Consider the following 23351-nt stretch of genomic DNA (forward strand, 5'->3'; position numbering starts at 1 on the left):
CTTCTTTTCTTTTTTTTTAGAAAATATGTATTGAGGCATTTCTAATTTTAACATTTTAACATTCTAAACAACAGAGCAGTCCAACTCACGCAAAAACCCCACAATAACATACTCAGCTTCCCCCCCTTACTCTGAGCTACCCATATATTAGATTCCCTGCCCTTATTCTTAACTTCCATGCCTCCCCTCCCCCCCCCCCCTCCCACTCCCCCCCCCCCCCCCTCTCTCCTGCTGACAGTCAGTTTTCCTTAAAGAAGTCGATGAACAGCTGCCACCTCCGACCGAACCCCTGTAATGAACCCCTTAAGGTGAACTCAATGTCCTCTAGCCTAAGAAACCCTGCCATGTCACTAACCCACACCCCCGATTTTGGAGGCTCTGGGTCCCTCCACCCCAGCAAAATATGTCTCCGGGCCACAAGGGAGGCAAAGGCCAAAACGGCGGCCTCTCTTCCCCCCCAGGCTCCTGGACCTTCCGACACTCCAAATATTGCCACCTCAGGATTCGGAGTCACCCTCCCTACTAGGACCTCTGACATGCCTTTTGAAAATCCCTGCCAAGCTCCCCTCAGCGTCGGACAAGCCCAAAACATATGTACATGAATCGCCGGACTTCCCCCTCACCGCCCAAATCTGTCCTCCACCTCCTCAAAATACCTACTCATCTGAGCCACAGTCATATGAGCCCTGTGGACCATCCTGAACAGGATCAAGCTAAGCCTGTCACATGACGAGGATGTATTGACTCCCCTCGGGGCCTTCTCCCATAACCTGACTTCCAACTCCCCTCCCAACTCTTCCTCCCACTTCCTCTTCACCTCCCCGATTGGGACCCGTTCCACATCCATCAATTCCTTATATATTTCCGAGACCCTCCCCTTCCCAACCCCTGTTTTAGACATCACCTTATCCTGTGTTCCCCTTAGAGGGAGGCGAGGGAAGTTTGGAACTTGCTTCCGGACAAAGTCCCATACCTGCAGGTACCGGAATCCTTTCCCACCCGGTAACTCATCCTGTAGCTCCTCCAGGCTCGGGAAACCCTCCTCAATGAAGAGATCCCCAAATCTCTCAATCCCTACCCGTTGCTACCTGCTAAAGCCCCTGTCCAATCCCCCCCCCCGGAACAAATCTGTGATTATCACAGATCGGTGACCATACCGACGCCGCCTCCCATCTCATGTGTTGCTTCCACTTCCCCCACATGCTGAGGGTTGCCACTACCACTGGACTTGTGGAGTAACGAGCCGGCGAGAACAGCAGAGGTGCTGTTAACAAAGCCTCCAGACTCGGGCCTTTGCAATTTCCTCTATCACCCTGCCCAAATTTAGTTTATGGAGCTGATCCCAGTCCCTTGCCACTTGAATCCCCAGGTACCTAAAATTCCCTCCCACCACTTTGAACGGCATCTCCCTCCGTCTCCTCTCCTGCCCCCTTGCCTGGATCACAAAAACCTCACTCTTGCCCATATTCAGTTTGTAACCTGAGAACCGGCAAAATTCCTCCAGTATTCCCATAATTCCTGCGAATTAATAAGAATCTAAGTCCTTGTACACAATATAGAATAAGACCCTGTGTTCCACCCCCCCCCCACCCCCCCTCACTATCCCCCACCAAATGTTCGATGCCCTCAGTGCCATTGCCAAAGGCCCTATGGCCAGGGCAAACAGTAGTGGGGAGAACCCTATTACCCCCGGAACACAATCCTCTATGCGCATGGCCAAGATCGTTGCCAGCAACTTTGCATCCACATTCAACAGGGCAATTGGCCGATACGACCCACAACTCTCCGGATCCTTATCCCGCTTCAAAATAAGGGAAATCGATGCCTGCGATAACGTTGGGGAGAGCACTCCCAGCTCCTTGGATTCATCAAAAACCTTTACCAGGAGCGGCCTCAACAGCCCAGAAAACTTTTTATAAAACTCAATCGGGTATCCGTCAGGCCCTGAGGCCTTACCCGACTGTATCGCCCCCAATCCGTCTGTAACCTCCCCCAGCCCAATTGGGGCTCCCAAACCCTCCACCAATTCCACATCTATCCTCGGAAACTCCAGCCCCCCACAGGAATTGCTTCATACCCTCCTCCCCGGCTGGGGGCTGCGATTTATACAATCCACTGTAAAATTCCCGAAACGCATCATTCACCCCCACCGGATCCAAAACCACCTTCCCCCTGTATCTCTTACTTTCCCAATATCTCTCGCCGCCTCCTGTTTCCTCAGCTGATGATCCAGCATCCTTCTGGCTTTTTCCCCACATTCATCGACCGCCCCCTTTACCCTCCTAAGTTGTCCCTCTGCCTTACCTGTGGACAGGAGCCCAAATTCCAGCTGCAGCCTGACGCTCCTTCAGAAGCCCGTCATCCGGAGACTCCACATATCTCCTGTCCACCTGTAAAATTTCACCTACCAGTCTGTCCAACTCCACCCACCCGGCCTTCTCCTTTTGGCACGAATTGAGATGGGTTTCCTCCTAATAACCATCTTTAGTGCCTCCCACACCACCCCAGCCAAAACCTCACCTGTGTCATTGATCTTTATATATCCCCAAATGGCCTCCCTCACCCGCTCGCACACCTCCTCCTCCGCTAACAGCCCCACATCTAACCTCCCATTGCAGGCGCGGGGCCTTTCCTCTGTTATCTTGCAGGTCTACCCAGTGTGGGGTGCGGTCTGACACCACAATTGCTGAATATTCAGCATCTACCATCTCAGCCAGCAGCGTTTTGTCCAACACAAAGAAGTCTATCCGGAAATACACCTTGTGCACATAGGAGTAGAATGAAAACTCCTTACTCCTTGGCCTCCCAGATCTCCAGGGATCACCCCCATCCATGCGCTCCATAAACTCCAGCAGCTCCTTTGCCGTAGCTGATACCTTCCCAGACCTGGCACTCGACTGATCCAGCCTTGGATTCAGGACTGTGTTGAAATCTCCCCCATAATCAATTGATGTGAGTCCAGGTCCGGAATCTTCCCCAGCACCCGTCTAACAAACTCAACGTCATCCCAGTTTGGGGCATATATATTTACCAATACCACGGCCATTCCCTCCAATTTCCCACTAACCATAATATATCTACCCCCCCCCCCCCCCCCCCCCGGGTCCGTCTCTATATTCCCCACCTCGAATACCACCCGCTTATTGACCAGGATCGCCACCCCCTTCGTTTTAAAGTCTAATCCAGAATGGAACGCTTGCCCAACTCATCCCTTCCTTAACCTATCCTGGTCTCCCACCTTCAGATGTGTCTCCTGCAACATTGCCATGTCCACCTTCAGTTGCCTCAAGTGCACGAACACACGGGCCCTTTTGACTGGCCCATTCAGTACCCGACCGTTCCATGTGACCAGCCTGGTGGGGGGAACCCCCCTCGCTCCCCTGCCGATCAACCATAACCTCTCCTAGACCAGTCTTCGGCCCATGTCCCGCACCTCCCCTGGCCCACCCTCGGGCATCTACCATCATTAAGCCTCCTCCTTGAAAGTCCCCTCCCCATCAGCAGTCTACTCCCCCGACCCAACACCCCCACTCCTCCTCCCATTTCCCCCCTCCCCCCACATCGGTCTTCAGCTCACCACCCACTTTGCTTCCGTGAACTAGCCCGCCCAGCTAGCCTGGCAGCCCCCGCCCATGGCGCCTAGTATCTTACCCCCCCCACTGGTTCCCCTGCCCCCGGCTCTTAGTGCAAACATTCGAAACAATCAAAACAAAGGCAAGAAGTAAAAACAAACAAACCATTCCTCCCAAGGTCCAACTCAAAGACCCACCCCTCCTGCCTTAACAAAGAACTACATATCAGCCTAACCCCAAACAGGACCAAAGAAATATAAAGAAACAAGCAAATCCCCCGAAATAAATCCGAACAACACAAACCCAAAGTATTTACAGAACATAATTCAAGGTCCTCCTTCTCCTTCCAGTCTATTCTCCTTCATAACGTCCGCTGCCGCCTCCGCCGAGCAAAGTACAACTCTTGGCGCCCATGGGTCACCCATAGGTGAGCCAGGAGCAGTAGACCAAACTTTATTCCCTTCTTGAAAAGGGCCGACTTGACCTTCTTAAAGCTCGCCCTCCTCTTCGCAAGCTCTGCTCCCAGGTCCTGGTGCACCCAGATTTCGACATCTTCCCAAGTTCATCCTCTCGGCTGCCTGGCCCACCTCATAATACATTCCTTGTCCAGGAACCGATGTAATCGTACCAGCATCACCCTCGGCGGCTCTACCCCCTGGGGCTTGCGCATCAGTGCCCTACGGGCCCGATCCACCTCCCACGGTTGATCAAACGCACCTTCTCCAAGCAGCTTCTCCAACATCTTCCCTACATACGCACTATCATCCGATCCTTTGATTCCCTCCGGCAGACCCACAATCCGAATGTTCTGGCTCCGAGAACGATTTTCCAGGTCCTCCACTTTCACCAGCAGTCTCTTCTGCTGGTCACGCAGCATCCCAATCTCTGCTGCCATCGAGGTGGACTGTTCCTCCTGTCCCCTCGCCAGCTCCCCCAACCTCTGGATCGCCTGTCCCTGGGCTGCCAGTCTCCTCTCCACGCGGTCATCCACCGCCTTGATCGAGTCCACCGCCCAGGCCAGCTCCTCCGCACTCTCCTTCCACTGTGAACTTCTCATTTAAGAACCCAAAGAGAAAATGCTGGAAAATCTCAACAAGTCTGGCAGCATCTGTAGGGAGAGAAAAGAGCTAACGTTTCGAGTCCAGATGACCCTTTGTCAAAGCTAACAGACAGAGAAAGTGGGAATGAAAGATGAGTCATAGCCACAGAAACCCAGGGAAAGGGGGTGCTAATAGCCACAGAACCCAAGGGGAAAGAGTGCTAATGGCAGTCCCAAGAGAAAACAAAAGATGTGAAAGGCCAAACAGCAGGGAAACTAACATTAGAGGGTAAACTGTGACAGATGTGGATGTGGGGGAGGGGAAGGGGGAAGCAAAGGGGAGAAATGGGAAGGAAAGGTGGATAAGATGGGAGGTGGTAAATATATATAAAGAAAGACAAGAAAGAAAGAATTGGTAAAAGACAGTTAAAATGAAATGGGATGAAAACAAAGGAGTCGAGGTGGGGTAGAGCTAATCATCTGAAGTTGTTGAATTCGATGTCGAGACCGGAAGGCTGTAGCGTGCCTAACCAGAAGATGAGATGCTGTTCCTCCAGTTTGCGTTGAGTTTCACTGGAACATTGCAGCAGGCCAAGGACAGACATGTGGGCATGGGAGCAGGGTCTTCTGTTAAAATGGCAAGCAAGGGGAAAGTCTTGAATGCACACAGACCGAAGGGGCTCAGCAAAGCGATCACCCAGTCTGCATTTGGTCTCTCTGATGTAGAGACAACCTCATTTAAAAAACTCACCAACTGGGTCCATCGACCACTGAGCTGATGGGGTCCGACCCCGTTTGTCCGCCATCTCCACTCACGTTGTCTGCTCCTCACTTGCCACCACCACTGGGTTTTTTTCTTTTCCGATTATTTCTGGACTGCAGCTCCATAAACTAAGGGTTAAGTTCTTCTGTTCTTACTTCTGCACCTTTTCTCTACAAAATTCCTGCAACAAACCGGCATAAAGGCCACAAAAAGACCACCATATGTGGGAGCTGCCAAATGTGCGACCGTTCACTCCATGGTCGCCACCGGAGGTCCCCTTAGCTTATTTTCATTTACACCAAACACAACCTGGTCCCAAATCATGGAAGATTCCACCGCAGAAAAATGACAGGTTTTAGTTTTTAACTTTAAATCAATGATTAAATGATCTATGGACTCATCTGTCTTCTGTAAGCATGATCTAAACACAGAGTTCATAAAATTCACTCTTTCTGGGGCTGCAGTGTTCATTAAATCTTTGAATTCCTTCATTAAAATTTTTACTATCTTTATCATTTGCAAATTTAAATGCATTAAACACAACAATTGATTCGGGCCCTGCTGCTATTAGGGAGCATCGCTACCTTACGCAAATCTGATTAATCTCCTAAATTTACTGAAGTAAGAAACAGATTAAATTATTGTTTAAACACACACCAGTTGCTGTCCACATCACCATGAAACCTGAGACTCATTGGTGGCTTCACCCACTCCATGTTGTTAATTCTGGTAGTCTGCAAAATTTTCAAATCTCTGTGGACCTCGTGGCTGCCTGATATATTTTTTTTCTCAGTGTTTAATACCAACTATCCCTGGTACCATGTAATGTTCTTGTCGGATGGCCTGATCTGTATTACAAGAACACTTGTAGCTAAAGATATAACCAATTTATTAACTTTAACTGTGGGTCAACTGTATAGAAATACCAAATGAATAACGGTATGATCACGCACAAGCAACTTCTCTCTTCCAGCTTCCTAGTCAGTCTGCGGTCACCTGACTCTAACATTCACTTATGTACTAATGAGACACCTAGTGGCCAGTTTGTGAATTACAACACAATCATCACATCACCACACCTGCAACCTAAATAGTCTTTGCATCAAGCTAATCTGGAGGCTCTGTTTCAACATGATTCTAATCCCTGTAGTGGTCAGCTTCCTGGTGCCAGGAGGGGATCCATTGCTCAACCCAGAGATGGATTCCATTCTGGGCTCTGGGAATCTTTCTATTGACCCACAATCAGTGCTGCAAAAGTGTTTAGCTTCTTCCTGAAACTGTTCTTGTTTTGTTTCTGCTGTCAAGTTTCCCAAGGCCAGTGAAACTTTCTGTTGGGAATCTTTCTATTGACCCACAAGTGGTGTAGGCAGATGGACAGTCGTGTAGAAAGAGGATACAGTGGGGTAGACAGAGGGTACGTGGGGCAGGCAGAGGGACAATGGTGTAGTAGTGGGATGGTGGTGTAGTGGTTATGTTACTGGACCTATTGGGCAGCAATGTGGCTCAGTGGTTAGCACTGCTGCCTCACAGCGCTGAGGTCGCGGGTTCAATCCTGGCTCTGGGTCACTGTTCGTATGGAGCTTGCACATTTTCCCCGTGTCTGGGCGGGTCTCATCCCCACAAACCAAAAAGTTGTGCAGTGTAGGGGGATAAGCTAAATTCTGCACTAAATTGCCCCTTAATTGGAAAAAAATAATTGGGTAATTTAAATTGAATTTTAACAAATGTTACTGGACGATTTCTCTAAGGAACATGAATTAAAATCTTACCAGGGCAGCTGTTTCAAAGACTTTGCTTTTATTTCCTTGTAACAGGAGAAATGGAGGACGAGTTTAAAAAAATGTGAGACAGGTTTGACAAGGTGGTTGTGGAGACACCTTCTCTTTTTGGGGGGAACAGGAACAAGCGATCCAATCATAAATCAGAGCTGGGCCATTCAGGAGAGAAATCCAGAAGCACTTTTCACACGCGTGGGCCGGGATTATACATCCCCTCCCACTGGCGGGATTTTCCCATCCCGTCAAAGTCAACGGGCTGCTGAACGACTGGCCACGTTTTCCGGCCCCGCTCCACGATGGGAGCTGTATGATTCTTCCCCTGCTAGTGGAGGTTTGGAACTCTTCCCCCACAAAGGCTGCCGATGCTATAGGGACAATTTGGAGCATTCAACTTGATGGAACCATCAATTCACCAGACACGTGTTTCCGATGTGAATCTAGGCTTTAATCGACTTACTTCAGAGCCAGCCTGTTACCTGTCGATGAACTCGTAGTGAACTCAGGCTGACTCTGCACAAGGGTATTTATACAGCTGCACTAGGGGGAGGAGTTGTGGGCGGAGACAAGGGTGGAGCCCAGTACAAGTTCCTGAGTGCTCCCAGCGCTACTCCCCCTAGTGGTAGGATAGCGCTACTGCGCTTACAAAGACAGTGCGAATTAACATATATAACTCTATATTACATTCACCACATTTACTCACTGCAAAAAAAATCAAGTCCGGCGGGGGTGGTGGTCTAGTCTATAAAGTCAGTCTGTCCGGCGGTCGAATTGTCCGCTGAGATCTGCGGAGCACCGGGGTTGCAGCCTCTTGCGGTGGCTGGATGGGTGTAGTGTGCTGGGGTACGATGGGGGACTCCAGGGAGGGTTGTATCCGAGCTTCATACTCTCCTGGTTCGACCGGGGACTGGGGGCGCTGGGGGCTGGCCGGCACGGGGGCGCGGAACTGGTGGAGCGAGCTCGTGGGCTCGGGAGCGCAAGGGGGCGGCAGCATGGGGTGTAGGGTGAGGGGTCCTTTTGTGGGGGTAGAGGGCGCGCTGGATCCGGCGGGTGCCAGATCCCGGAGGGATACCGTGTCCTGACGGCCATCAGGGAACTCGACGAATGCGTACTGGGGATTGGAGTGGAGCAGACGCACCTTTTCAACAAGGGGATCGGTTTTGTGTGCCCTGACGTGTTTCCTCAGGAGTACGGGGCCCGGCGTCCTCAGCCATGCCGGAAGTGAGACCCCCGTGGTAGTGCCCCTGGAAAAAATGAAGAGCCTCTCGTGTGGGGTCTGGTTGGTCGCTGTACACAAAAGGGATCTAATAGCGTGGAGCGCGTCTGGGAGGACTTCCTGCCACAGGGAGACTTGGAGCTTTCTAGACCAGAGGGTCAGTAGGACGGTCTTCCAGACCGTCGCGTTCTCCCTCTCCACCTGCCCGTTCCCCCTGGGGTTGTAGCTGGTAGTCCTGCTCGAGGCAATGCCCTTTTCGAGCAGGTACTGAAGCAGCTCGTCACTCATGAAGGACGAACCCCGGTCGCTGTGTATGTAGCTGGGGAAACCAAACAGGGTGAAGATGCTATGCAGGGCCCTAATAACTGTGTGGGAGGTCATGTCGGGGCACGGGATAGCGAATGGGAAACGGGAGAACTCATCTACGATGTTTAAGAAGTAAACGTTCTTGTCTGTTGAGGGGAGTGGCCCTTTGAAATCAATCACGAGGCGTTCAAAGGGCCTAGAAGCCTTGACTAGGTGGGCCCTGTCTGGTCTATAGAAGTGCGGTTTGCACTCCGCACAGATCGGGCAGTCCCTGGTGACCGCTTTTACCTCCTCGTTGGGGAAAGGCAGGTTTCGGGCCCTGATGTAGTGGGCGAGCCGGGTGACCCCCGGGTGGCAGAGGTCATTGTGGATGACTTTTAATCAGTCGATCTGCGTGCTCTCTACCTGAAATGGGGTGGATTCATCCACTGCCCGCATGGTCACTTTGGCGATGTCCTCCTTGATGCCGTCGAAGGCCTGGCGTGCCTCGCTTGACAGGGGAAATCGTGTGGTCCTAAAGAGTGGGCGGGCTTTGTCCGCATATTGAGGGACCCACTGGGCGTAGTAGGAAAAAAATCCCAAGCACCGTTTGAGGGCCTTGGGACAATGAGGGGGAGGGAGTTCTAAGAGGGGACGCATACGATCCGGGTCGGGGCCCAGGACTCCGTTTTCCACGACATAGCCGAGGATGGCTAGTCTGGATGTGCGGAAAACGCATTTCTCCTTGTTGTACGTGAGATTCAGTTTCTGTGCCGTCTGGAGAAAACGGTAGAGGTTGGCGTCATGGTCCTGCTGGTCATAGCTGCAGATGGTGACATTGTCCATGTACGGAAACGTGGCCCGCAGCCCGTACTGGTCCACCATTCGGTCCATTGCTTTTGGAATACCGAGACCCCATTAGTGACGTCGAAAGGGACCCGGAGGAAATGGAAGAGGCGGCCATCGGCCTCGAATGCCGTGTAGTGGTGGTCCTCCGGGCGGATTGGGAGCTGGTGGTTTGCAGACTTCAGATACACCGTGGAAAAGAGCCGGTACTGGGCGATCTGGTTTACCATGTCTGCAATCCCGGGGAGGGGATACTCGTTGAGGAGCGTAAATCTATTTATGGTCTGACTGTAGTCGACCACCATACGGAATTTACCCCCGGTCTTAACGACCACCACCTGAGCTCTCCAGGGACTATTGCTGGCCTCTATAACCCCCTCACTGAGTAGCATTCGGACCTCTGCTCTGACAAATACCCTATCCTACAGGCTATACCGCCTGCTAAGACTGGCTACAGGTTTACAGTCCTCAGTGAGATTGGCAAAGAGAGGAGGGGGGAGGGGGGAGGAGGTGGGAGGGGGAGGTATTCGCAGCATAGCGAGGCTGCAGATCGTGAGTGGGGGCAGGGGCCCTCCGAAGCTGAGGGTGAGGCTCTTGAGGTTGCATTGGAAGTCTAGGCATAATAAGAGTGGCGCGCAGAGTTTGGGCAAAACGTAGAGTTTGAATTTCGAGTAACTAGCACCTCGGATTGTGAGTGTCGCGGCGGTGCGCCCCTGGATCTGGACCGAATGGGAGCCTGAAGCGAGCGAGATAGTTTGCTGCACGGGGAAAACGGGGAGCGAACAGCGTCTTACCAGGTCTGAATGTATAAAGCTCTCTGTGCTCCCGAACTCGAAGAGGCATGCCGTTTTGTACCTGTTGATATGGACCTCTGCCATCGAGTTTCGTAAATTCTTTGGTCGTGATTGGTCCAGGGTGACCGCGCTGAGTTACGGGTAGTCGGCGGCTCGATCAGCTGTGCTGGAGTGGCCCCGTGATGACTGCCCTCTGAGTTCATAGTCTAATTTGAAATCCTCCGCAGAGTTGTCCGAGCGCGGAGATGCCGATCGGGCCCGTGGATCGCACGTGGCGGGCGGTGAGGAAGATGGTGTCCAAGATGGCGGCCCCCATGAGTCGCACTTGGTGGGCGGCGAGGCAGATGGCATCCAAGATGGCGGCCCCCATGAGTCGCATGTGGCCGGCCGCGTGGTAGAGGTTTTCCAAGATGGCGGCCCCCATGGATCGCACATGGCTGGAGGGGGCGGAGTCAGGGCAGAGGCCACAGCGTTTCGGGCCCCGCGGGGCTGCGAGTGAGGGGAGCGATTACTGCGAGTCGCTGGGGAGTTGGAAGCTGGGGCCCTTTTTGCGAGGCACACTCTTGTGTAATGGCCTTTCCGCCCGCAGCTGCTGCAGGTCGCATTGCGGGCCGGGCAGTGCTGCCGCGGGTGCTGATTCTGGCTGCAGAAATGGCAGGCTGGAGCAGCATAGTGGCTGGCTGGAGCAGCATAGTGGCTGGCTGGAGCAGCATGGTGGCTGGGCGGCCACGTAGCACAGGCCTGGGGGAGTCGCTGGTCGGGGGCCCATGATGGGGTCGCGGGGTCTGCGGGGAACGTGTTAAGGCTGCGGAAGGAGACCTCCATCGTGGTAGCAGCTTCCACAGTCGTTTCTAAGTCCTGGGCCTCCCCTTCCAGCAGTCGTTGGCGCACATAGTTAGACCTGAGGCCCGCTACAAAAACATCGCGTACCGCCAATTCCCTGTGTTCAGCCACGGTAACCGCTTGGTAATTACAGTCATTGGACAAATTATTAAGTTCTCTTAGGAATTCGGCGAGTGATTCCGTAGGCCGCTAACGGCGAGTCATGAATACATGGCGAGCGTAAACTTCATTAATGGGCCTTACATACATTTTTTCAAGAACTGCTAGCGCCACAGTATATGAACTGGCCGTGTTTAGTTGCGTAGAGATTCTGTGGCTCACCCTCGCGTGCAGTAGACTTAGCTTCTGATCCTTTAATGTTTCGGCTGTGCTCGCTTCGGCCAGGTAGGCCTTGAAGCACCGGATCCAGTGGGAGAAGATTTCTTTAGCCTCTGCATCCTGCGGGTTGAGTTCCAGGCGTCCAGGCTTGAGGGCCGATTCCATAATCGATCTTTACTGCTCTTAAGTCGATTAAATTGATGGAACCATCAATTCACCAGACACGTGTTTCCGATGTGAATCTGGCTTTAATCGACTTACTTCAGAGCCAGCCTGTTACCTGTTGATGAACTCGTAGTGAACTCAGGCTGACTCTGGACACGGGTATTTATACAGCTGCACTAGGGGGAGGAGTCGTGGGCGGAGCCAAGGGTGGAGCCAGCCCAGTCCAAGTTCCTGAGTGCTCCCAGCGCTACTCCCCCTAGTGGTAGGGTAGCGCTACTGCGCTTACAAAGACAGTGTGAATTAACATATATAACTCTATATTACATTCACCACACAACTGAAGCTAAGTTTGACAGATTTTGGTTGGATAAGGTCAAGGGTCAGGAACCTGTGCTTCCAGAGCTGCAAGCTGCCAACGCCACGCGTGCAGACCTTTTATTGTTTCTCCGCTATCTGTACTGTTTTACAGACTCACCCAGCTGCAAGCCCATCATATCAGACTGACGGCGGAACAAGGTTATGTCGGCCTGGCACTGCTAGATTGAATTAACAGCAAAATACTGTGGATGCTGGCAATCTGGACTCAAAACGTTAGTTCTATTTCCATCTCCACAGATGCTGCCAGAACTGCTGTGTATTTTCTGGCATTTCTGTTCTTATTACTGCCAGATTGAAATTCCTTCAGTGTTGAAACAAGCAAAAGAAACCTTTGCCCCATTTTAATGCAGAAGCAAACATTGTTCCTGGAAGTGTAATTATTCAATCATTTTTCTGATATTCATCTGAATTTTTTTTTTTACCACTTCTGACTTTAAGACCGACATATATTTCCTGCCACAAATGCCATGTTTCAGGAGAGTGATATCTGTGTGAACCAGTGTGCATGTGCAGGCATCCATTTTGGGTTGGCAGGAGACTTTGGGCGCGATCTACCGGCTGTTCACGCCGGCGGGATATTCCACTCCCACGCCGGTGCACGGGTTACCCAACGACAGTGCAGTCACTGGGAAATCCCATTGACAACGGCAAGGTCACTGGTAGCCGCTGTCGTCGCCAAAATACACGCAGCGGATTGGTTGGAAAATCCCGGCCACTGTGTTTTACTTATTATAAAATTATCCATTCGACCAGTGAAACGAAGCAAGTTGTCAATTTGGTTTAGAAATACTACGGGTGGGATTCTCCGAGCCTGCGTCGGGTCGATCGCGCCGGCATGGTCGCCACGGCGCTGGTCAGGGGCCGTTGAAAGCGCCCCCCGCGGTGATTCTCTGCGCTCGATGTGCTGAGTGCCCGCCGAGTTCTGCCGAGTCCCGCTGGTGTTGTTCGCGTATGGTCCTACCTGGTGGGACCTTGGCGATCTGGCTGCGAGGCCGTCCTGGTGGGGGGGTCGCCACGATAGTCTGGCCCGCGATCGGAGGGCAACCGATCGGCGGGCGCACTCATAGGGGGGGGCCTATGTTCCTCCGGGCCCCTGTAGGGCTCTGCCATGTTGCCCGGGGGGCGGCGCGGAGACGGCCGTGGCACGGATGCGTGGTCCCACGCCGGCTCTGTAGGGCCGGCTTTTGGTGTCGGAGCAGCGCGCAGCACTCCAGCGTCATGCTAGCCCCCGAGGAAGGGAGAATGACTGGGCCCGGAGGCCCGTTGACGCCGGCGTTGCTCGCGCCGGTTTTGACACCGGCGTCAACACTTGGTCGGGATTTCGGAGAATCCCGGCCCATATCTTTCTTTCACATCTGACAATAGTTTATGTTTTCAGCCATTTTTTAAAAAATGCTCTTCAGGTAAAAGGGATCGCTGACCCCTGGGTAAGGGTATCGATTGATGTGGAGGCACAATAATGGAGTGAAGCTATCAGCCTTGTCTTAACTGAAGGGTTCCCAATGTCACCATGCTTTCATTCCCATCATCCTCTAGTTCTACCTAAAATATAATGAACTGTCATCGGTGGGGAAAATTCCAGTTTCCCCACAATATGGCTGGTTTCCAGTGGCCATTGTCTGATCTGGTTTTCCAGCCCTTTCTTCCTGCATTCCCTCTGACCTGTCTGGAAGGCCAATTGAAGTGTGCCGAATGAATTGGGAAGGGAAGAGGGCGTCTCTATGAAAGGGTAGCAAGGTGCATGGGGTGACGTGGGTGTGAAGGGGGCAAATGAATACCTCGGCGAATTTGGGTGCTGGTCATGGGAGGCTGAAGGTTTTCGTAACTTAGGAACCATTGATTATCTGTTGTGAAATCTAAATGACGCTTGATGAACGGGTGGAGTCTGCAGTGGAAGGCCTGGGGCAAGACGTCAGAGCGATGGTGCAGGACATCCAAGACATGAGGCAATCTATGCGATCAAATGCTGAGGCTCAGGTTGGGGAGCCCAGTCACAGGCAACCGTGTCCCGGGCCCACATGGACATTGCTGCGGTGCTCCAGAGCTTGGTCCATTCACAAAGGGTCATGGTCCAGGGCATCAAGAGCATTGGACGTGCCCTGACTGAACTTGGCCAATCACAGAGGGAAATGTCACAGGCACAGTTGGACATGACTCGGAGGCAGTAAGGGACATGACTGAGGCCATGAGGGACATGTCTCACTCACTGAGGGACATGTCCCAGTCTCAGTGTGCCATGGTTGTGAGCATTGTGACCATGCCTCAGACGAGGGTGGGCCTCCAGGACTGGCAACGCTAGGTGACAGTGGAGCCTCCAGAGCTCACTCTGGCTTCACCTCCATCCCATGGAGTAGCCCGCGGGCCAGTGAGCACCCCGAGGGAGGAAGTGATTGGGACAGTAGCGGTGCCTCCCGCAGAGCTATACACAGAGCAGACCTCCTCCATGGGCAGCACGGTAGCATGGTGGTTAGCACAATTGCTTCACAGCTCCAGGGTCCCAGGTTCGATTCCCGGCTGGGTCACTGTCTGTGTGGAGTCTGCACGTCCTCCCCGTGTGTGCGTGGGTTTCCTCCGGGTGCTCCAGTTTCCTCCCACAGTCCAAAGATGTGGGGGTTAGGTGGATTGGTCATGCTAAATTGGCCTTGGTGTCCAAAATTGCCCTTAGTGTTGGGTCAGGCTGCTGGGTGATGGGGATAGGGTGGAGGTGTGGGCTTGGGTAAGGTGCTCTTTCAAAAGAGCCGGTGCAGGCTCGATGGGCCAAATGGCCTCCTTCTGCACTGTAAATTCCATGACTATGATTTCTTGTGTGCTGTCTGGGGTAACATGTACAAGGAGCAGTAGAGCATGTAAGATAAGAAAGTCAGATAACACTTGAGGTGGCATGGGTGTATTGCATATACAGAGTTAGAGATTAGGGCACAACAATGAACCAATAAACACATTTACACCAATCATCTGATCTGCCTCTAAACTCTGTCTGAGGAATGTAAAGGATGTGCCGGGTGGTGGGGGCGGACGGGGTTGGAGGATGGGGTTCCATCACACATGTAATGCATGGTGTCACCCTCAGAGAGCACAGGGCCAGAAATGTCAGCCTGCCTTGTGTGGCAGTTAACCCAGTGAGTGAGCCTTAACCATTCATCACCTCCCCCAACCCCTATCCAAGATATATGGACCCATGAGACAGATTGGCCGGCACGCATGCCGGGATCACCCCAGCTGACAGTGAAATGTGATCCTCAAAGAAGGAGTCAGACTTTGTCAACCAATGAGGAGCACCAGAGCTCATCTGACAGTGAGTCGTCATCCTCCTCCGACCCGTGGACTAGGCCCACTGATAGGTGGAGTCAAGGACCAAGAGAGAGGGGAGGGGTGAGCGGTTATGGGGAAGGGGGATTCATTTTGAAGTGGGGGGAAGGGGGCTGGAGAGGTGGGACAGGGGAAGGGGAATTCTGTTATTGGGGGAGTGGGGGGCTGGTGATGTGGGACAGGGCGACAGTGCTGTCAGTGGCCAGGCCTCCTCTTGGTAAATCAGGTAGTGACGAGGTTGTCCCATGTGTGGACCACACATGGATCACACATTGGGCAGCCCACTGTGCCAGCTCAGGCTCCACATCCAAATCCTCCTGTACACTCTACTCATCCTCCTCGGCAGATGAGGCCTGCCATTCTTCCCCCTCCTCCAGCATGTCCCCCCCCCCGCCCCCCCCCCCCCCCCCCCCCCCCCCCCCCTCTGCTACGCGATGTTTGAGACCCTCCTTGGGCTATATTGGAGAGCCCCACCAGAGCGTTCCACACTGTACCCTTGTCCCCATCTGTGAGTGGCGGTATCCTCCCCTTCACCGGCAGCGCACCAGTGCCCGCGGGTTTCCCGACAGCATTGGGGTGGCCACAATGGGAAACCCCATTGGCCGGCTGCGGGAACGGAGAATCCCGCTGCCGACGGCGGCGCGCCGTGCCGTAAAATGGGGCTGGCGGGATGGAGAATCCAGCCCCCAATTTTTGCATTACGAGCTGTTCTCCGTCCGATCACAATTCTAGCTGCTGATGTGGGGAGGTAGAGAATCCAGCCCCAGATAATGGTATTGTAGATTTTAAATACAAACGAGTGGAAAATGTTGCAGTCCCCTCTCTCACCCCTCACATTCATGAGTACCCAAGTTCCTCCTGTACATTAAAATAATGCTTTTCTGGGTTGTTGTGCTCCAGTGTGTGGATATCTGTGAATGCATCACTCCTTCAATTTCCAGCAGTGAGTCGCAGGAGTTGATGCTGAGCGGACAGGTCAAGCTGGTTAAACCCTTGTAAATGAAGTGGTTTGGCTGGTGATGAATTGTTTATGAAGTTTTAACTCAAACACTGCCCTTGTCTTCCTTCCCACGCCATGAGTGACAGGTCAGCATTGGCCAATGTTTCTGATGAGCTTGTTCTGATATAACTGGTTTGTCTCAGTTTAAACAGATGATCAGTAGGCTTTACTTACAGGCATCCACTTCTGTTGTGACTCTTGGAGGAAGCCCCTTTTCCACCTGCAATTTAAAACACAGAGAGGTAAATTAAATAGTGGGATAAGAACCTCACATTAGGTTCCATCAAGTCATGTCCCTACTCCTGCACAGAACAATTACAATCTACCCTTCCAACAACGGCACTCACATGGTTAATTCCCTGTGAAAGTCCCATTGAACGACCTGAGCACAACTATCTAGGCTGACACTTCAATGCAGTATTGAAGGATTGCTGCACTGTCAAGCATACTTATCTTTTGGATGACATTAAACTGAGGCCCCATCTAGCGTTGCGAACTGTGATTAAATGTATTCCTGGAAGGGCAGCATGGTGGCACAGTGGTTAGCATTGCTGCCGACGGCGCTGAGGACCTGGGTTCGAATCCCGGCCCTGGGTCACTGTCCGTGTGGCGTTTGCACATTCTCCCTGTGTCTGCGTGGGTTTCGCCCCCACAACCCAAAGATGTGCAGGATAGGTAGATTGGCCACTCTAAATTGCCCCTTAATTGGAAAAAATAATTGGGCACTCTAAATTTTTTTTTAAATGTATTCCTGGAGGTTTCATCACCTGACTTGCCTCCGCGCTTCAGCTTTTAGACCGTCAACACATCCATCCTCGTGATGCACTGTCCTCCAACTCCAACTGGAAAGCAGGAGGACTCATTACCCAGTTGGGTAATAATAATAATAATCTTTTATTGTTAACAGTATGAAGTTACTGTGAAAAGCCCTGAGTCGCCACATTCCGGCGCCTGTTCGGGTAAGCCGGGAATTGCACCCACGTTGCTGGCCTTGTTCTGCATTACAAACCAGCTGTCTAGCCCACTGAGCTAAACTGGCCCTATGGTGATGCTTGGCTCTGTCAAACAGCCTCTTTTCCCTCCATTTTCAACATTTTTATATCTGATAATGAGAAATAATTTTTAAAATGACAAAAAATATCTTTTCAATGTCCTGATGATATCTCTCCAAGTCTGCACACAACAATGTTCTGGAGATTGATCTTCAATTCATGGAGACTCCAGGCCAACCCTGGAGGGTTGTCAACCCTAGCTCCATCTGTCCTCTCATGTAGATGTATAAATTCCAACAGCACCACTTTAAAGAAGGGACGGCAAGTTATCCTGGTTAGTACTTATTTAACATTTATTCCTCATTCAACATCAGATCAACTGATTATTTAGTTATTCTCACGCTGTTAAAAGTACTTAGTTAGCTATAAAGACCTTTTGAGGCGTCCAATGGTCATGAAAGGTGATGTTCACATGAGGACGTATGCACACTGTTTAGATGCCCACAAGAGTTGATCTAGCCTTACATATCCACCTTGGCTTGCTAATCTCCAGGCACAGCATCTGAACCCTCCCTCAAAACACAAGTGCCGGACGTATCATCAATAATTTTGTTTTTTCCCGGTGACGCAGTGGTTAGCACTGCTGCCTCACGGCGCTGGGGACTCAGATTCAATCCCATCCTCAGGTCACTGTCCGTGTGGAGTTTGCACATTCTCCCTGTGTTTGCCTGAGTCTCACGCTCACAACCCAAAGATGTACAGGCTAGGTGGAGTGGCCACGCTAAATTGCCCCTTAATTGGGAAAGAAAATTGGCTACTCTAAATTTATAAATAAATAAACAAATAATTTCATTTTTTCTAGCTTTGAATTGGTGCCCGGTGTTTCAGACCCAACTACATTGTGGAGCGGAGACTCGGAGAACCCGGCCCTGGTCTAGTCCAGCAGAACAATAAACACAGGATTGGTGTGAATTCTCAGTCCATTTTACACCACGTCTGATCTTTCTTTCCACTGAAGTTCACAACTTGAATGTTCAAGTTCTTTGTGGAGACTCATTCGCCCGTCTCACTGTCACTTTTACTTGGTTTCAAATTAAAGATCTTGACAGGTAAATGACTGGCATGGTGATAAATCGGCTGCTGAATTGCTCAAAGTCTGTTACCAGCTGCTGGTGTGAACCTCCTTTGTCTTCAAAAGTAAGCATAAATGAAGTAATTTAGCATTATGTGTTTATTCCTCTCGAGGAGTTAGATAAGCGGTTTTCCACTGTACCGAGATAATTGAAACATACAATCCCCACCGATTATACTGGACAAACATGGTTGAATGTGATTGAATCCCTTTACCTGATGGCTTGTATGACATTGTAGTGCGATCCATCCTTTCCAATTCTCTTCCTGCACCTAAGGCAGACTTTTGAGTGTTTCTATAACTAATAACTCCTGGAACAGGTCTCTAGTCTGATGCCAGGAGCTTATAGTTTGAGGGGCGCCACTCCACACCAAGTGTAGCTGACCAGAAGTCTTTCCCACTCCTATCGTCAGCCAGTGGCATGTTTGGAAGGAGTTACAGGTTGACACTCAACCTGTATGGCCATGTTATGAACGCACCTTCCTTGGACATCAAGTCCTGGGGCGGGACTCGAACCTGGAGCTTCTGGCATCAAAGGCAGGGACACTACCCACCGCACCACAAGACCTCCACAGTGCGATTAGTGCTCTGCAAAATAATAAGTTAATCACAAAGAAACTAAATAAGTCTGCATGCCATCTATCTAACTTTTACAGTCAGAGTTTAGTACAAACTGTACTTAAGCCGCTTAAAGGCGATTATGTGTACAAAATGTAATTGAACATTAATGAGCAGTTTCAATAAAAATTATCGCCCTAAACATTAACTCTTTCTCTCTCACAGCTGCTGCCAGATCTGTTGAATGGTTCAGTTTTCCAACTTCAGTGGTATTTCATTTTGGTTATTTACTTATGTCTGCTCTGTAACCAGGTGTGAACTGATGGTGAGTACAACAGCTTCTGTCTGAGTTAAACAGAACACTTGAAAACACCACTCAACAACTTTGAAATCCATAGTGGTTACGTGACTGCCTGTTTTTAACCCGGGTGTTTTCAGCGGTGGTGACTTTGCCATTATCCTATCCATTATCTGTTTTTTAAATTTGCTTAATGCTTCAATGTTTCAAAGAATGTGAGGTGACTGTCAAAGAATGGCGAGAGACTCAATGGAGGACAAATTCCAATGACTTCATGGCACATTGCAGAACTCCTCCCTGGATATTAAGGCTAGAACAGACAATCTGGAGAATTGAAATTTGCCCATGAGAGTGATCTGAGATGCAATAATCCAGTGCAGGCAGGATTGAAGAGATCAAAAATGCAATGTTTGACTTGACAGAAACTACTGGGGTATTTGATTATTGCAGTCTGTACCGCTCATCTCAGCATGGTTGGCTCTTAATTGGTTGTGGCATTATGTGAAATGTTCAGAATACAAAGGGTTAATGTAATATCATAATTAACCACTAGATGGAGCTAGATGTAGAACTATATGAAGCACTGACTCACAGGTCTCTGGGAGAAGGCTGGAGAGGGCTGGAGAGAGTGCAGAGGAGATATCTAGAGAGTGTAGAGTACAGTTATAGATAGAGTTTGAGAGTAGTATTAGTAGAGTGTACATTGTAGATTATTAGATTATTGTTCACTATAGGAGTAAATTGTCGAGCTTTAATAAGTAGTGTAAATAAAAAATAGCTTTGTTAATGGACTTAGCTTCTGTGGTCTTTGTGAACTCTGCAACATCCACCCTGATAACAGAATCACAAAGAATATCATACTGGTCACTAAGTGAGTCAGTTGTCTAAGGGCAACTTGGGTGGGTAATAAACACCGGCCTTTCTGAGGCATCCACATTGTGAGAATGAAAAACATTAAGCTCTGTACACGTTCCCACTGATGGAAGCTGCCAGATTGCTGCAAACACCCAACTGGTCCATTAATGTCACAGAGAGAGAGATGGAGAGAGCTGGCCATCTTTATCTGCTCCAGCTTACATGTAACTCCATCCCTTTTTGTCCTGACCAGGTTATGGATTCCTACCCCTCCCCCTTCTTCATCCACCAACTGCTGCCATTGCAGTGACCCGATCTTCAATCCCATTTCACAGAGTCTCTTACAATCTGCATTCACCGGCCTCACGAACGTGAATCCTGAGGTATAAAATAATTAGGCTTTCTTGGGCCTCGACACTCAGGCGCTGGGATACTTGGTGCCTCCCACATCCCAAAATGTTCACCGCTGAATATCTATACCTGTGTGTGACTCCAATATTGTATATGCCAATGATCCCATTCAGTCAGACATCTGGTGAGTTCATCCAACCCTGTGTTCGATCCCTGAATATCTCTTAATAAACAGCCAGAAAGGCATCTCACCTCGGTATCTTCTAGGTATGGGACCACACAGTTGTTTGGGAATAGCCCTTGGTTTCCGTTCAAATATCCTTCCCACCAGCCGTACTCCTCTGTCTCCTGTTAACAGAAATAAATCAATAACTGCTGCTTAGACAGGGATGGGGTGGACAATTCAACTGGAACCAAACCAATCACCGTAGTTAGTCCCTGCAACATACTTATAGCCAAGTTCAAACTGCAAGATATTTTAATGTATATGAGGTTAAAATTATACTTCTTTTTACAGCTACTTTTGAAATTAAAACTAGGATTGGAACATGAAAAGCAACCTCATGACCAAACTTTCAGTTACTCGCCCTTACACCAAATTCGGGCTCAGTGTCAATCTGGGCAGTACGGTAGCAAAGTGGTTAGCACTGTTGCTTCACAACGCCAGGGACCCGGGTTCGATTCCTGTCTGTGCGGAGTCTGCACATTCTTCCCCTGTCTGCGTGGGTTTCCTCTGGGTGCTCTGGTTTCCTCCCTCAAGGTCAGACAGATGTGCTTGTTTTGTGAATTGGCAGCCCCCCTTGACAGACATGCAATACTGGTTGAAAGGGTTGGACACTGGCAGACCCAGCTCTTGCAGCAGTAGCAATGCAGTTTTCAGTTCAATTTGCAACACCCTCCATCCCAAATGTCTTTGCAGTACAGGCGGGGCCTGTCAAAAGCCCGTTGATAATTTGCCACCTCCATACTCGATGACTCTTTACTCCAATTCTGATTGCAACAACTTAAACCCATCCAAAATTCACATATTTGGCAGCTCCTGCTCATGGTGGTCTTTTTGTGGCCTTTACGCCAGTTTGTTGCAGGAATTTTGTAAGAAAATATGCAGAAGTGAGAGTAGAAGAGAGTGACCCCTAGTTTATGGAGCTGCGGTCTAGAAGTGCCAGGAAAAAAGTGAACCAGTTGGCTGAGGTGAGTGAGGAGCCGACAACGCATGCGGAGATGGCGGATGTGCAGGGTCCGGCTCTGTCGGCTCAGCGGTTGATGGACCAGTTGGTGAGCTTCCTGAATTAGATGTTCACCCAACAGAAGGAAAGTTTGGAGGACCTGGCCCGGGCGGTGGTTGACCGTGCGGAGACGAGACTGGCAGCCCAGGGACAGGCGATCCAGAGGTTGGAGTAGCTGGTGGGGGAGCATGAAGAGCAGTCTACCTCGATGGCAGCAGAGATTGGGCTGAGGCATGACCAGCAGAAGCGACTGATGGAGAAAGCGGAGGACCTGGAGAACCGTTCTCGGAGGCGAAACATCCGGATCGTGGGTGTGCCGGCGGGAATTGAAGGATCAGATGCAGGTGTGTACGTTGGGAAGATGCTGGAGAAGCTGCTTTGGGAAGGTGTGCTTGACCGGCCTTTGGAGATAGATCGGGCCCATAGGGCACTGATGCGCGAGCCACCGAGGGCGATGGTGGTACGATTATATCGGTTCCTGAACAAGGAACGCATAATGAGGTGGACCAGGCAGATGAGGCGATTCACTTGGGAGGACGTCGAGATTCGGGTTTACCAAGACCTGGGAGCAAAGGTTGCGAAGGGGAGGGAGAGTTTTACTAAGGTCAAGTTGGCCCTGTACAAGAAGGGTGTAAAGTTTGGGTGACTGTTCCCGGCTTGCCTATGGGTGACCTATGGGGGCTGGGAGCTGTACTTTGGCTTATTGGAGGAGGCAGCGGACTTCATGAAGGAGAATGGACTGGCAGGGGAAGGAAGACCATGAACTTCGATTGAGGAGAACTGAACTACGTTGTGAAAACCCTTGGGTCTTTGTTGTTTGGTTTCTTTCGTTTTTTTCCCCATTTTTCGGTTCTGTTTGGGGTTAGGTTGGTTTATAGTGCTTTGTTAAGGAATGAGGGGTGGGTCACTGTGTTCAGACCCTGGGAGGGATTGTTTGTTTGTTTTTACTTCTTGCCTTTGTCTTGACTGCTTGCCCTAAGCGCGGGGAGAGGGGAATCAGTGGAGGGGAGGATGCTAGGCGCCTTGGACAGGGGCTGCCAGTCTAGCTGGTCGGGCTAGTTCACTGAAGCAAAGTGGGGGGTGAGCTGAAGATTGATGTGGGGATCGATAGGAGGGAAAGTGGGAGTGGTGGGGTTATGTGGGGGGGATCATACTGCTGATGGGGAGGGGACTTTCAAAGTGGAGGAGGAGGATGGATGATGGTAGCTGCGCGAGAGCGGGCCAGGGGAGGTGTGGGGCATGGGCCGCAGACTGGCCTAGGAGAGGGTATGACTAATCGGCGGGGGAGGGGGGCTGGTCATGTGGAACATTCGGGGACTGAATGAGCCAGTCAAAAGGGCCCGTGTGTTCGCAGACTTAAGGCAACTGAAGGCAGACTTGGCTATGTTACAGGAGACACATCTGAAGGTGGGGGGCCAGATTAGGTGGAGAAAGGGATGGGTTTGACAGGTGTTTCATTCGGGGTTGGATTTTAAAATGAAGGATGTAGCGATCTTGGATAATAAGCGTGTGGCATTTGAGGTGGGGAATATAGAAACAGACCCGGGGGGTAGATATGGTATGGTTAGTGGGAAGCTGGAGGGAATGGCCGTGGTACTGGTAAATATACATGCCCCGAACTGGGATAATGTTGAGT

General features: G+C 50.8%; 1 protein-coding gene across 4 annotated transcripts in view; it reads right to left on the reverse strand.

Moving 5' to 3' along the window:
* sh3d21 (SH3 domain containing 21) overlaps window positions 1–23351 on the reverse strand; it is a 145249-nt gene that overhangs the window by 50485 nt on the left and 71413 nt on the right. For all 4 annotated transcript variants that reach the window (XM_038801562.1, XM_038801555.1, XM_038801582.1 and 1 more), the window contains 2 exons: window positions 20742–20837; window positions 16478–16523 (listed from right to left, as the gene is read on the reverse strand). In XM_038801562.1, the coding sequence (XP_038657490.1) occupies window positions 16478–16523; window positions 20742–20837 (142 nt within the window). The remainder of the gene's footprint in view (window positions 1–16477; window positions 16524–20741; window positions 20838–23351) is intronic.

Source organism: Scyliorhinus canicula, chromosome 1 (genome assembly GCF_902713615.1).
Source record: "Scyliorhinus canicula chromosome 1, sScyCan1.1, whole genome shotgun sequence".
Taxonomy (NCBI): Eukaryota; Metazoa; Chordata; class Chondrichthyes; order Carcharhiniformes; family Scyliorhinidae; genus Scyliorhinus; species Scyliorhinus canicula.